The sequence below is a fragment of the Balaenoptera acutorostrata genome, chromosome 2 (genome assembly GCF_949987535.1).
Source record: "Balaenoptera acutorostrata chromosome 2, mBalAcu1.1, whole genome shotgun sequence".
Classification (NCBI taxonomy): Eukaryota; Metazoa; Chordata; class Mammalia; order Artiodactyla; family Balaenopteridae; genus Balaenoptera; species Balaenoptera acutorostrata.
Window position 1 is genome coordinate 80,949,542 of NC_080065.1, and position 15,350 is coordinate 80,964,891.

The 15,350-nt window shown below is 39.3% G+C and overlaps 1 protein-coding gene across 3 annotated transcripts in view; it reads left to right on the forward strand.

Moving 5' to 3' along the window:
• RHOBTB3 (Rho related BTB domain containing 3) overlaps window positions 1-15,350 on the forward strand; it is an 85,944-nt gene that overhangs the window by 21,782 nt on the left and 48,812 nt on the right. For all 3 annotated transcript variants that reach the window (XM_007197460.3, XM_028162669.2, XM_057540178.1), the window contains exons 6-8: window positions 1,823-2,188; window positions 9,028-9,140; window positions 12,193-12,313. In XM_007197460.3, coding sequence (XP_007197522.2) covers window positions 1,823-2,188; window positions 9,028-9,140; window positions 12,193-12,313 — 600 coding nt within the window. The remainder of the gene's footprint in view (window positions 1-1,822; window positions 2,189-9,027; window positions 9,141-12,192; window positions 12,314-15,350) is intronic.

A 15,350-nucleotide genomic window follows, 5' to 3' on the forward strand; every position in this document is an offset into this window, starting at 1 on the left:
CAACTTTTTTGAATGTTTGAAAATGTTCATAATACAAGGTTAGAAGACAATAGTAAAAATAAATAAAATTACATCAACTGTTATCAGAATTTATTGTATAATTTTGTGATAGCAATGGTAGACTAGTACTCTATTCAGATCAATTAATTATGGATATTATTTTAAAAAGGTACTTGATAAATATTTGTTGAATGAATGAATGTAAGTTAACAAACCAGGAAAGTATAGATTTGTACAGGAAGTCAATTCCAAGTTTTAAAAAATGTGGATACATAGACCATTAAATTGACTTTGCACTTAGTGGTGTGCACAGTGAAAGGGGCGACATGGTCTGTTATGTAGCAAACACTGGAGCCTTAAGTACTTTCTGGATGAGAGGAGGAGTGGGGAATAGCCAAATAAATAATATTGACAGATAATTTCTTAGTTCTTATTAATCAAGAAGAGAAAACATACCAGTTCCTCAGAGAAAGCAAAGCATTTCATGTCATTTAGCACCAAAAGGAGTTTCTCCTGTGGGTCTTCATCTGGGGACGCTAGGTGGGATAGTGGGCAGGGCCTTCAGGAGTGTCCTGTCAGCAGTACAGCCTCAGCTTCCACAAGACTGTCTCTTGTACCCCTTCCAATGGGAGAGCTGTGGAATTGCACTGATTGTAACCCAGGGTCCAGTCTGGGTTCACACTGAACATAACCCAGTCTGGGTACACGTTTGTTCTGGTGCTGACTTGTTCTAAGGACAGATCCTGGGCTCTGGGGCATGTGGCTTTCAAACTGTTCTCAGACTTTCAGGGTCTGTAAGGTGCCTCTGGCAGTGGAGAGGAGGCTGGGTAGGGTACAGTGCAGAAAGAGCCTGGCCCCCAACCTACCTTGTTGTTGTCCATTTTGTAGACAGGAGTTTTGCTTTAGAATAAAGAATTTTTATTCCTGAAGAAGTTTGAATTGCACTTGTTTAGATGGTTGCATAACCTTCAAGCAGCCCTTCACAGATCACACTGTCCTCAGCGCAGCTGTTGCAGAGAGTTCACAATTAGGACCTATGATGAGGGCCTAGGGTGTGGTCCTCTGTGTGGAGGTCCTGCATTTGATGGAGGCTAATCTAATTTTGTTAGCAACCACACTAGGAAATGGAAGGTAACATCCCCTCTTGGAACTCAGGGAGCCTAGACAGCAGTCTCCCTGAGGTGTGCTGAGGGGAAGGAGCTGGTTCTCGGGAAGCATAGTGTCTTACTAGGAGGAAAAAAAAAATTTTAGCATCAGAATAAAATGTTCACAATGGTTTCAAACAATAGAGTCTAAGACTCTGAGCCCTAGCTTTGAAAGGCTGCAGTTTTAACAATTTATTCCTCCACCTCCATTTCCAGTCCCAGAAAGAAAACAACTTCAGATGTGAGGTTGGGTTCTTCAGAACTTATTCAGTAATTTCTTTGAGTTTTTTTATCAGGTGAAAGTAAAGGATGATGACAACCAACATACTAAAATTCAGTATTTGGAGAAAAATTTTACTTTGGGACACACGTAGTGAGAAATGCTCTTCATGGCATTAGTACATTTTTCATTTGCACTACACAAAGTAAATACAGTATTTCTGTGTGTCTGTTTTAATCCCTGGGTAATTAGTTTATATGTGTTTATAATTAGATTAAGCTATACAGAAAGTGCTGTTTTATAGGTCAAAAATGGCCAAATATTGGCAACTTCATATAGTTCAACCTAATAATACTAAAAAATATTGTCTTGTTGTGTTTAAAACAAACCGGAAATGATGGGGGCCCATAGACCTAAAGAATAATTTATTATTTATTTTTTTTCTTCTTTGAAACAGAAAAAATGCCTGTCTTGAAGGCTGAAGCATCACATTATAACGCTGACCTGAATAACTTGCTGTTCTGCTGCCAGTGTGTGGATGTGGTATTTTACAACCCAGATTTAAAGGAAGTGGCTGAGGCCCACAAGATCGTTCTCTGTGCCGTCAGCCATGTTTTCATGCTGCTTTTCAATGTGAAGAGTCCTGCTGACATTCAGGATTCCAGTATCATCCGAACTACCCAGGATCTCTTTGCTATAAACAGAGATCCTGCGTTTCCAGGTGCTAGCCAGGAGTCTCCAGGCAACCCACCCTTACGAGTCATTGTTAAAGATGCCCTCTTCTGTTCTTGTTTATCGGACATTCTGCGCTTCATTTATTCAGGTATCTTGTCAAATGGTTCTGGCACATTCTCATAAGCTTTTGAAATGAAGTATGGCCTGTGGTCTCAGGTATACTGGTTGGTTTTACATTTCTCTTCTTCCTACCATCTGAGGTGATGATTATACATGAAGTAGTATTTTGCTTTATCGATAGGAATTGGTCCAAGCTTTCTGTCTCTTTACAAGTTTCCTTGCCTTGGTTTTAAATCTACTTGTAAAAACAATAATCTCTTTTCCTATTGAGCAGCTATGTTAGTATTTTATTTTTAAAAAACTCCAAAATGTGAAAATACAAGAATTTATTGTCCATTTTAACTTTAAAGAAATAAAATACTTCAAGTATATATGAAAATAAGTGTCTTTAGCTACTTATTCATTTTTTTTGTTTGTTTGACCCAGATTTTGGAGGGAATTGAGGAGAGAAGTTAGCATGGTCATTGCATTCAGTTTAGCAACTAGAAACAGTTGCTAAAGTTAGTCTAAAGTTAGTTAAAGCTGAGATCTGATCAACTTTGGCTATGATTATTTTAGACTTTACTTCTTTTATTTACTGTGCTCTTTGTAAGATTCAGCTTATCAATTGTTTTTCTTCTTATCCTTTTAAAAACTGAGTAGCATGTATATTCTAAAGATTAGACTCTTCATGAGTTATTTTAGCAGATGAACTGAAGGTCTCACATCTAAGTGTCCTATATAAGAATGGAAAAGAATGGATGTAAAATGATTTTTAAAGTAAGCATCTAAATATACATTTTCTGAAGATTTCTCTTTTTTAAAAAAATCATTTATTTATTTATTTATGGCTGCATTGGGTCTTCGTTGCTGTGCGCGGGCTTTCTCTAGTTGTGGTGAGCGGGGGCTACTCTTCATTGCGGTGCGCAGGCTTCTCATTGCGGTGCCTTCACTTGTTGCAGAGCATGGACTCTAGGCACACGGGCTTCAGTAGTTATGGCTCGCGAGCTCTAGAGCTCAGGCTCAGTAGTTGTGGCGCACGGGCTTAGTTGCTCCACGGCATGTGGGATCTTCCCGGACCAGGGCTTGAACCCGTGTCCCTTGCATTGGCAGGTGGATTCTTAACCACGGCGCCACCAGGGAAGTCCCAGATTTCTCTCTTCTTTATTTTCTTTTTCTACTTGGAATCATATGCTGATGAATTATTAGGTTGAGGTCGATCCTTCTCTGGAATGTGTCTGGAGAAACATTTATGATCTGTTTTTAGACTTCAGAATTGCAGATTGATGACAAGTTTATAAAAGTTTGCAAATAAAGAAAAAAGTATTATTTAGCATCAAAGATTTGGGTAGCCTTCAGTTGAAATGATTGATGTTAAGATTTCCCTTTTTTTCATTTGGGTTGTTTTTAGTTTTATAAGTTAAAATAAAAATTAATGGTTGTGAGAAATACAGTTGCAGCATGCAGATTTAAGTGGATTAAAAATATACGTATTGGAGTAGAATGTGGTGGTAGGTATTAAATCCATTGTTCCGTGAATATTGGCTTGGAAAAGGCATAAATAACCACTCGTAGAGAGCATGCCAGCACAGTGCCTTCAGCGTGGAGGCTTCTCTGTAAGTGTTGGTTGAACTAGTGAGTAGACGCTAGTAGCTGTGAATCATCATATGAATAAACCAGATAAGTTAGAGACTTCATTTAGTACTACGGATTTTTATGTTTAAACTTAGAATCTCACAGTTCAGAATTTAAGACTAATTTTGAAAAACCAAAATGTTTACATGTTAAAAGAAAAAACTGTCTTTAATGATATGTCAGAGAACCATGAAGGAAGTGTTTGACTTTTCTTTTCAATGAGTTTGCTGTTGAAATTATAAATTATTTAGCAAGTTTCCCACAGTATCCATTAAATACTTTCAAAGGCACACAAACACTTTGAGGTCAGTTTTATCCTGTTTAGTATGGTAGCAATAAAATAGCTAGATGTCTCTCCAGTGACAGAACCTGCTTGTCTTTCTCCTAGGAAGTAATTTTTTTTTAATTGTAAAATTAGTACTTGCAGATGGAAAAAAGGGGGAAAGAAAAGAAAAAGTTCTCCTCATCCCCCAGTCCCCTTCCCCGGAGTCCATTATAACTTTTGCATGTGTTCACTCTAATGCTTTTTGAAAGAAATTAATATATTGAGAAACTTGCATTAATGAAAATGTAATTTTTGGTGATTGCTGTTTTCTGGGAACCACAGGTAGTTTCCATGGCTGGAGTATACAGTGGGAGGTGATGGCTGGAAGGAGCTGAGGCTGGCAAGGCCAGTGGGAGCTCTTCCTAATGTCCTTAGAAGCTGATCTAGAATTTTATGCATGATCAGACCGGGCTTTAGAAAGATCATCTCTGGTGATGGTGGGAAGATGGAATAGAGCAGGCAAGACAGGAGTCCAGTCAGAAGGCCCTGTTATTCTGGAGCTCAGCCTTAGGAAGGCCAACATTCTGAAAATAGGTAGTTGGTTGGTCTTGCGGCTTGTCCATCATCTGGACCGGTCGTTTTCAAACCTTAAAGTGCATACAAGTCACCAGGTGATCTTGTTAATGTACAGATTCTGATTCAGTGGGACCGGGGTGGGGCATGAGGTTCTGCATTTCCAACAGTCTCCAGGCAGTGCTGATGCCATGGCCCACAAGTAGCTGCAGCACCTGCTCTTGGAAGAACTGGGACCAGCCACAGCGGATAAGGGCCTGGAATTCAGCCCAGAGGCCCAGGAGAGGAACCCAGTTATTAGTCTCAGGGCACAGGGTCAGAATGGAGTCAGCTGCAAGGCTGACTGATGCGGAGCTGTCTGGAACTGGGGCTGTCTGTGCCTTCTTGTAGCCCCTGCCTGAAGTTGGGGAAAGTGAATGCTTAGCAGTTGGGTGGAAACTAAGTGAGCCTGGGAATAGTGATTAGAGGGCATAGGGGCATGATGGCAGGGAGGAGTTGCTGAGCTACAAGCCCGTGACCAGTTCAGAGCACAGGCTTTGTAGTCTGATACGGAGCTGTTACGTTTCTGCTCTGAACTCTGCTTGTATGTGACCCGGTCAAGAGGTGGTGTCAGGTATGAGCAGGGCCACAGGCCATTGACCTGGGGCTACAGGGAGACCCGGATGTGGGTTGAGGAAACGGGAAAATAAATGCTTCAGCAGGTACCTGTTAATTATTCTTCAGTTATTTACAAAGTATAACTTTAGACTCAAGCAAAAATGATATTGTTTGCTGTGTCTAAAAGACATTAAAGCTATATTTGCACAGTAAAGACAGTTTTGAAAAATGTAGAAAATTTGTTAAGAAAAATCAACCAGATTCCCATTCTGAAATGTCTAAACGTTTATTGATGTTTTGTTTTACCCTTTTAGTCTTTCTGAATAGGTTACTTTAAAAAAAAAAATTTTTTTTTTAAATCAAAGCAAACTAAAATATTAAACCTAATTTTTTTTTCTTAGAGACTTCAATAAAGAGGCCAGGCTTGTGTGTTTTGTTTGTTTGTTTGTCTTATTGTTGTTGAACATTTAAAAACTTTTGAACAGAGCACAAGTCTTAAGACCCAATTACACACTGGTTTCCTCACAGCAGCCCAGGCCTGTCCGCAGGTTTTGTAGGGAACCGCGGAGGACAGGAGCCAGTTGTACTCACGTCAAGTTGGGCTGGGATGCAGAGGCAGAACTCCATGACAGGGCGTGCTTGGGAATATTTGCCCTGAGCAAAAACATGGGCTGAAAAACCCTATTAAACCTATCTCCTGCTTTATAAAAAAAAAAAATGAACCAAATTACAAAGACTGTCTTAATTCTTTTTAAATAACATGCTTCTTTTTTTTTAACCTTTAGGAATTTGAAATTTTGTAGGTATTGTGTCACCATGGACATTTGGGTCCTGTATTTAGGAAGGGCCTGTTTAATCCTCTGGTTAAAACTTTACCCATATAATAAAGGCTTCTGTTTATTTTCCTATTCAAATTTCTGAGCAAACAGATACAGTGAAAGTGTGTATGTTTTGCATATGTTAATTTCCTCTTGGAAACTGTTAACACTGCGTAATGTCTGAGTACTTAATGGCTAACACTGAAGGAGGAATAATCTGAAAAGTGAGGCCGGCAGTTTCCTGGTCTTGAGGAGTAATCCTTAAATGGTGTACAATTGTAACATTCTTACAATACACTACACAGTCTTTATGCTGGCAAATTCCTGAGTCAAGGGATCTCAGATGGTGAGGAATTGAAGTCTTTGTAAGAGGCTCAAGAATTTAGTTTTGAGCTCTTCCTGCCACAGATGGCCCTTAGAATTTCACATCACTTAATGAAATGCTGCCAAAGTAAATGAATCTGTGGAAATGAGCATAGTATTTTCCAGCTCCTGAAATTATTCTGCACTGCATGAACACACAGCTGAATGCACAGTGGTAGACCATGCTTTCTAAGGGTCTAAGTAAATAGGTGCTCTGAGAAGTTAACTAAAGAAAATCGCAGTCAGTTATGCAAGACAAGTTCTAGAGCTCTGCTGTATGTACAACATTATGCCTATTGTTAACATAATGTTTTGTGTACTTAAAATGACGTTAGGAGGATAGATCGCATGTTAAATGTTATTATCACACACACAAAAAAAAAAAGAAAGAAAAGAAAATCTTAGTCTGACTGTTGCTTTATTAGGACCTAAGTGTCAAAGATGGTTTGATTAGCATTTCTAATTATGAAAACAGCCCAATCATTAGAGTGCCCTTATGAACTAGTCTTATTTTCCTTTTCAGTTATTGGATCGTTCTGTGTCTGTTCTCAAACAGATTGGTGGACTGTAGAGATTTACCTGCTACTAATCCCATATATTTAGATTTGATGCTTGCTTTCTTTCAAGTACTCTTCTGAATGGAGATGTATTGTGTAGATGTTCTTTAGTTAATATAACTTTACTTTTAAAAACAATATCTGTGCTGTCCTTTAACATGCATGAGTGTAGACAGTCAAAACTACATACATACACTGTTTGTTGCATGCCACTGACCCTGGGTTTTGATAGTGGATGAAATGTCTAAAGGAAGAGCAATAGTTGTCAGCTCTCAATACACATTAGAATCACCTGGGAGGCTTTTAAAATTGGTGTCCGGGCCCCAGCCCCAGAAATTCTAATCTAACTGGTCTGGGGATAAAACCTCCAATGGTATTTTATAAACGATCTCCAGGTAAATGTAATGCACAGCTAGAGGTGAGAATCACTGGCTTAGAGTGAATTTTCTTGATTTGGGGTCCCTGGGCTTCTAAGGGGTTCTTCTACACCTAACATTTTAAAAAAATATTTTTAATTACCTTTTTTATTATTTAAAAAATTTTTTAACATCTTTATTGGAGTATAATTGCTTTACAATGGTGTGTTAGTTTCTGCTTTATAACAAAGTGAATCAGCTATACTCCTAACATTTCTATACAGACTGCAATGTCTATATGTGCATTGGAAATTTTCGGGAGTGGTGAGCCAAAAATTTATCAGATTGTGAAAAGCGTACGTGACTTTAAGTTGAAAATCATTAGTTGAGGAAGAGGAAAACTACTACACTTCGCTTCTGTCAGCATTCTTGTCAAGGGCAGGTAAGGAGAAGTTGATAGGCAAACATGCTAAGTACTGCAGGGCTCAGCTGTAATGAGGCCTGAGAGCAACTGGACTGTCAATTTGACTCTTCAGATGAGCTTTGGATCTCCTTGGTACAGCCTGGCTGCAATTGCCTGATCTCATTGGTTCAATAAATATTTATTCTGTGCCCTCTCCACTCCCTGGTATTCATGAAGGCATCTGGCAAAGCTCTGGGTACATGAAGGGAAACATCAGAAGAGCTAGATTGAGAGTAGATAGAAAAGGATCTCGAGTTACCCAGAGAGGTGAAGCGACTTGCCTAAATTAACACCAGTCATTACTGGCAGAGATAAAACTAGAAACTGGGTCTCCCAGTTGTGTCTACACCTTTTTGAGTTATATTTTTAGGAGTTAGGACTTTCTGTAAGCCATGGGATGGATAGGGGTAATCTCAAAATACACTTTTGGAAACTTATCAGCATTGATAACAAGATACGTTTGATGGGGAAAAGGCCACCCGGGAGCAGGGAGGCTGGGTAGGAGGCTGCTGTAGGCCAAGTGAGAGGAGTGTTTGGGGAAAAGGGGAGGTTTGCTGACCCTGTGTTTTGTAAGACACGGAGGAAAAGGGGCTGACAGAAGTGAAGTAAGCTACGGAGGAAAAGGGGCTGACAGAAGTGAAGTGAGCCTAGAAAGAGATGGCTTGAAAGTGGGTTGGGGTGAAAACAAGGGACGAAGGGACCAGGTGGGGTGATGTTTTTCTAATGTCATGGTTGTGTAGTTCATCAGAAAATTATCGAGCTCCCTTCTTCAGGTTGGTTCTGTAGACTTGGCTATGGAACATCCTACTGTGACCCTGACAATGCATGAGACCTTCTGAATACATTCTGCTCCTCTGCCTGATGGTAGTCACTACTCTCCATGATGAGTATGATTTAATCCAACCTTAGGACCACAACTACCCCTTACTCAGGGCAAGTAAATAATTTGGGTTTGGACCGCTTGTGACGGGAACTCATATACTAGCCATTGCTGTTATCACTAGCTGATCACCTACTATAAAGAGATAGTAGCTGTTCAGGAAGAAGGACTCCAGGTTTTGAGAAATAATTTAGGTGAAGGCAAACTTTTTTTTTTTTAATGTGAGAGCTGTTTAAATGTTTTAGTGTAATTACACGGATATATATTTGATAAATAAAAATTAAAAGAAAATACTAAAAAAAGGAACATTGATACCTAATAAAAGATTTATTTTTATTCCTGCTCTAACAGAAAATCCAATGTATATTAATTTGTTCACAGGCGCCTTCCAGTGGGAAGAATTGGAAGAAGATATCAGGAAGAAGTTGAAAGATTCTGGGGATGTTTCAAATGTAATTGAGAAAGTTAAATGCATTTTAAAAACACCAGGAAAGGTAAATTAGTTTATTGTAAGATAGTTTACTTTGACTTTCTCTGAATTATAACTGATATACTATGGATGAATATACTGAGTCGTGAGGAGTGTCAATAATATATAGTTTTCCTTAAGTATATTTTTTCCATTTAAATATTTTAAATATAAACACATGATTTCTTGCTATCTCTGATTTTAATTCATGTGAGAATTCAAAAAAGTGTGAGTCATGTCTTTAAAATGTTGGTTTGTGAATTCCATTCTCTGAGACATTCCCCTAGGGCTCTGGGAATATGCAATCTATGTCAAGAATGAAGGGCTGTTGAATTTGTCCAGTTACAGTTAAGCTTGCTGTGGGGGGATGCCTTCTCACTGCTCACGATTTCACTCCAAACAGCTTTCAGGCGCAAGGCAGTTTCTGTGTGTGTCTTTTTCAAGAGTTCCGAGAAATCTGTTTGACTAGGTAGACAGTTAAGGATTTGTTTCTCACCTAGTATAGATTTAAAATTATACATTAGGTTCAAAGATTATAAAAATGTAGACTTTGTATATGGTCATAAACTTGTACACATGAAAGCTCTAGTAACAGATTGTGCAGAGTCTATAAGGGCCTTAGAAGTAAGTTTGTTAAATTTTAAGATGACTACATTATACAGTTTAGCCAGTGTATTTTTATTTCAGATTCTGTGATAAACAAATTGGCTACAGTAGATAAAAAAGGTAAGTTGTGTGCAATGCTTAGCAGAATATAGGTTTATATTAACTGTAAAAAAAAAAGATTATTTCTTTGATTTTTATACAGACGACTGTCAATTCTACAACCTAAGTTTATTAACAATTTAATATTTTAAAACTGCATCGACTTTTATAAAGACTCCCAACTATTCTTTAATTGAGAAAATGATCTTTCTCTCTCTTTTTTTTTTTTTTAACAAAGTAACATGGAATTAAGGGGCAAGACCTTTCTTTTCTTGTTTTAATAACACATTGAAATAAGTACACAGAAGCTGTCCAGCTGTACAGGTGTATGGCAGGGTGGCAGCTCTCTTACAATCTAATTCAACTAAATAATGCTTTTGTAGAAACGTGCACATAAACTTGCATTCTGCTTTTCATAAGTTCCCTAGATTAACTTGTTCATGGACCAGTGAAAATGTACATCTGTATTCTCTGCAAACTTCTGCCCTCCCATTTTTTTCAAATTCAAGACGTAGGTGGGAGTTCCCTGGTGGCCCAGTGGTTAGGATTTGGGCTTTCACTGCCATGGCCTGGGTTCAATCCCTGGTCGGGGAACTGAGATCCAACAAGCCTCATGGTGCAGCCAAAAAAAAAAAAAAAAAAAAATTCAAGGCATAGGTGACAAGGAAATCTGTTACACAGATTCATAATCTGTATATATCCATACCTGAAATACATCTACATATATTCATGATGTACAAATTCATAAGCTTTATATAAATGGTTAGGATGGAAGTGTTGCCTTTTTTTCTAAACCTGAGCCTTTCCTTGGGTTGGATTCTGAACACAGTCATTCCTTTGAGTACCAAGAATAATACAAATTCTTCTGGGGGAAGGGAAAGCTGGGGACTATATTATTCCATGAAATTGAACTAAATTCCCTCCTTTGCACAGGAGGACAGAAGATTTCTTCTGTGCTTTCTTCCTGTGCTTTCCCGGGGTAAGGGTCTCTCTCCTTCATTGAGTATTAGGAATCAGGAAATAAACATTTAAATTGTGAGTCTGCCACAAATTACCTGTGGCTTTGAGTAAGTCTTCTCAGGGCTTTTTATAAAATGAGGGATAAACTGGCTGATTTCTAAAACCCCTGCTAGCTCTCAGGTTCTGGTGATGCTTTTTCACCGTTCCTCTCCTTTATGTGTGGCAGTCACCCAAACCCTCTCCAAGAGTTCCTTCAATGTGTATTAAAGTATATTGTGTGTAGGACCTGAGACTATAGGAGCAGGATTTGTATTATCCTGTTTTGGTTGTCTGTTTTGCTCATGGATGTCATTCTGGAGTGTATGTTCTTTGGGAGGAAGGATAACATTTTTTCCTTCTTGCCAAACATTTTAACTTCCCACCATAGTAGATTAACCTAGAGTGGGGAGTAGGTGCCGTTTATTCTTATTGCTAAAGTTGTATGCTTGATTATTTCTTAGGGATAAAGCTTTCTGAATTCCCTACCTAGCCAAGCAGAGGGTCAGAGTCTGACCCCAGGCTGAGGTTCTGAGCGTCAGCCAGGGAAATGGGTGATGGGTGAGGGAAGAGGAGCTGGCCCTGTTTCTGGGGTTGTCAGAAAGGATTGTCTGAAGGATCACAGAAAGGATAAACAAAGCACCAAATCCTGAGTGGAGAGCAGAGGAAGGCTGGAAACCCCCAGGTCAGAGATGGTGTTACTGGAGCCCGCCAGTTAGCAATTGTGAGAGGACAGATAGGTGTGGTCATGGGACAGGTTCTCTAGAGCTCCAGATCATAGATGCAGTCAACCTTTGATGATCAAGATTCCAGCAATGACAGCTATGGGCAGGAAAGATATTCAGGATTATAAGTTTGCAGATTAAGACAGAGATGAATTAATCCATCACTCTCAGGTGTTTTAATGTTGGATCCAGTGAGCAGTAGGACATGGTGTGATAGGTGAAAAATATGTTTTCTTAATTACAAATTAAGTTTTGTGTATATATTTTCTTAATTAATGAATAAGCAAGCAGGTTGTATATGCAAACATATTGTACTAGGTGTTCATATGAGATTGCACTACTGTTGTCTGTTTCCCAGCTAACAAAAGTCCGTGGGGATTCAGGACCCCGCAGCTTCTCAGCTGTAGAGTCGAGTTTTCACTTAGCCAATTCCTTCACCACTGTGAGTGCTGCATAGGGCAGTGTTGCTCATTGACAGGTAGCAGATGTAGTTCTTGAGGGTAAGTTTCCGTGAAAGCTGTGATCAGAGATGCCATAGAGGAGGTAATCATTACTTCTTTAGACATTTAGCACAGTTTTCCAAATTCTCTAGGCAAATTACCAAAGCATATTGTATAACATTTCCCCTTGTATTTTTATTTTTCCTTATAGTTTAATTGCCTGAGGAACTGCAAAACCTATCAAGCCAGAAAACCTCTGTGGTTTTATAACACTTCCCTCAAGTTTTTCCTTAATAAACCAATGCTTGCTGATGTTGTCTTCGAAATACAAGGTATAGTTCAATTTTTACAAAGTTCATTATTCATTTTTATTTCTTGTTTTCTTACCTAACTTTCTATTTCAGCTTTGAATATTTTGGGTGAAGGAATGACTGTTCTCTATTGTAGGATGTAGATTAACACGGCTTGAATTTCTACAAAAATTTTCTAGGGAAATGAGATATTTTATTAAAATAAGAAAAGAAATGTATATATTTTTTTCCTTATTTTTATTTCCTTACCCAATGCTTCATTAACTTTTAGGCACCAGCAAGGGATGGGGTGATCTGTAATATCGCCCCCTTGTATATTTTTGTTTGTGTGTTTCTTTAAGATTCTAGTTTTTGAATCATCTGAAACCAGCCCCCTTAACATTATATTACCTCTAGTTTATTTTTTCAGCTCTCTTAATTGAGCAAAAGGAACTAGTCTGGTTGAGGGTCGTGCCTGGCTTACATCAGGCATCCGTAGATATTGCTACATTTTCTCCTTATGGCACTGAGAATTACCACCGGAGCAGCGGAGAGCTGCTTTTTATCTCTGTAGCAAAGTAATGCTACCTAATTTTAATAAACATGAGCTGTTTTAATGCCCATTATTGATTATTCGCTTGGATACTTTGGTCACTTTAGTAGATTGAAAGCATAGTATTAAAAATGAATTGTGAAATACCTTCAATTATGCAAGAAGGCTAGAAGGAGTTGTTTCAGATGACTTAAGTAGCACTTCAGATGGGCTATTACCAAAAGGAAGATATAATTTAATTTTATGGTAGAAATGTATGGCAGCTAACAGTAATTTACTTTTTAAAAATTTCCCCCAGAAAGATCGTTTTACTTGTAACTCTGCTCACTTGCTAAGACAAACAGTGAATTGGAAACTTTCCAAGGTGCGTTTGGCTAAGCTACTGTTAGTAGCTGCAATGTGAGCGTGGGCCACTGAGAATGGGACAGTGAGTGACCTTGAAATTATATAAAAAATGATTTGGAAAAAAGAAAGCTAACAAGGGACTAAATTTGCTTATAATTTTCATAGGAAGCACTGACACCAAACATTGTTAGTGTAACCTACTGAAAAGATTTTCATGGGGAATATTTAATGCATGAAAATATATGTTGTATTAAGAGAAAAGAAACAGCAGTGATGTGGAGAATCCTTTCTCATAGTCTTTTGCTTTTCTTCCATGATTCCACCTACTGACCCTTTGCAGGCACCTGCTCACACCCCACCTTTGCAGACGCTGGATCTGCAAGGGTTCCTTGTAATGCCTGTGCTGATGCTGAATGGCAGCTGCTCTAGTGCCCTTTGTAGCCTCCTCAGCTCAACAGCCAAGGCCTCCGAGGGAGTCAGGAGCAGAGAGAAGCAGGAATGGGTGGAAGCAGGGTCCAGCAACAGCTTCTCTGCCATCAGCTGGAGGAGAGGCAAACTGAGCTCTGAGGAGTGTGGGGAGGGCAGCTTCCAGAGTGTAGAAGCAGCAGTGTTGTCTGCTCTGGAGGAGGGTCTGGAGCCCTAGCTCTAGCCTTGGCTTTGCCTTCCAACCAGTGTGTGTCCTTGGGCAAGTCCTTAATATGTTTGGCCTTGAGTCTTCTCATTTGTAAAGTGGAGAAAGTGAACCATGTAGATTCTAAAAGGTCCTTTTTAGTGTTAAGCTTGATGAGATGATAGTAACAGACCAGGTCAGGGTCTTGCTTGGATGCATATTTACTATATAATAGGTTTTGTTGTGTTACTTTACATTTCTGATCCTCTGTTTCCTCACCTATAAAATGGGGATACTAGTTTCTACCTGGGAGAGTGGTGAGTGGTCTTGGAGATGGAGATGGTGCATATAAAGGTGTGTTTAGAGGCCTGATGGGCAGACTCCACTATGCTCCCCCTACAATGGCATCCAACACTGGTGGATCACTGCTTTTTTTGTGTGCTGAACCGAGGGCTGCAGCAAATCCCTTTTTAAAAATGTTCCAGGGCTTCCCTGGTGGCTCAGTGGTTGAGAATCTGCCTGCTAATGCAGGGGACACGGGTTCGAGCCCTGGTCTGGGAAGATCCCACATGCCGCGGAGCAACTAGGCCCTTGTGCCACAACTACTAAGCCTGTGCGTCTGGAGCCTGTGCTCCACAACAAGAGAGGCCACGATAGTGAGAGGCCCACGCACCGCGATGAAGAGTGGTCCCCGCTTGCCACAACTAGAGAAAGCCCTCGCACAGAAACAAAGACCCAACACAGCCAAAAACAAAATAAAAAAAAAAATAAAAAAAAATGTTCCAGGCATCACTGACAACTGGCTGGAGTTGACATGGGATATAAAACCTATTTACTATCCCTGAAGTAAATAGTCATCAAATATATACATATACAAATATATATATATATACACACAAATATATGTGTGTGTGTGTATGTATATATATAAAACTACCACCCACAATTTGTTGTTTGAGTTTGTATCTTTTTCCATTAAATACTTCTAAAAAAAGCAGCTCTAAAACTAGTCATGGTAAACTTTTGGATCTGATGTAGAAAGGTATGTTTCTTTTTTTTTTTTTTTAATATTTATTTATTTATTTATTAATTTATGGCTGTGTTGGGTCTTCGTTTCTGTGCGAGGGCTTTCTCTAGTTGCGGCAAGTGGGGGCCACTCTTCATCGCAGTGCGCGGGCCTCTCATTATCGCGGCCTCTCTTGTTGCGGAGCACAGGCTCCAGACGCGCAGGCTCGGTAATTGTGGCTCACGGGCCTAGTTGCTCCGTGGCATGTGGGACCTTCCCAGACCAGGGCTCGAACCCGTGTCCCCTGCATTGGCAGGCAGATTCTCAACCACTGCGCCACCAGGGAAGCCCTGTATGTTTCCTTTTGACATTTGAATCTGTGCCTTGTGAAAAATACTTTTACAGAGTTATATTCTGTCTTGTTTACTTAGTACATATTCTAAATCTCTCTTGAGCTAGGCAGGTTTCCTGTTTTCAGAATAAAACAAAAAATGATTCTAAAAATTTCGTTTTTGAAACTTGGCAAGTAGTGTGAAGAAGGTATGACAAATGTAGTATTTTATTT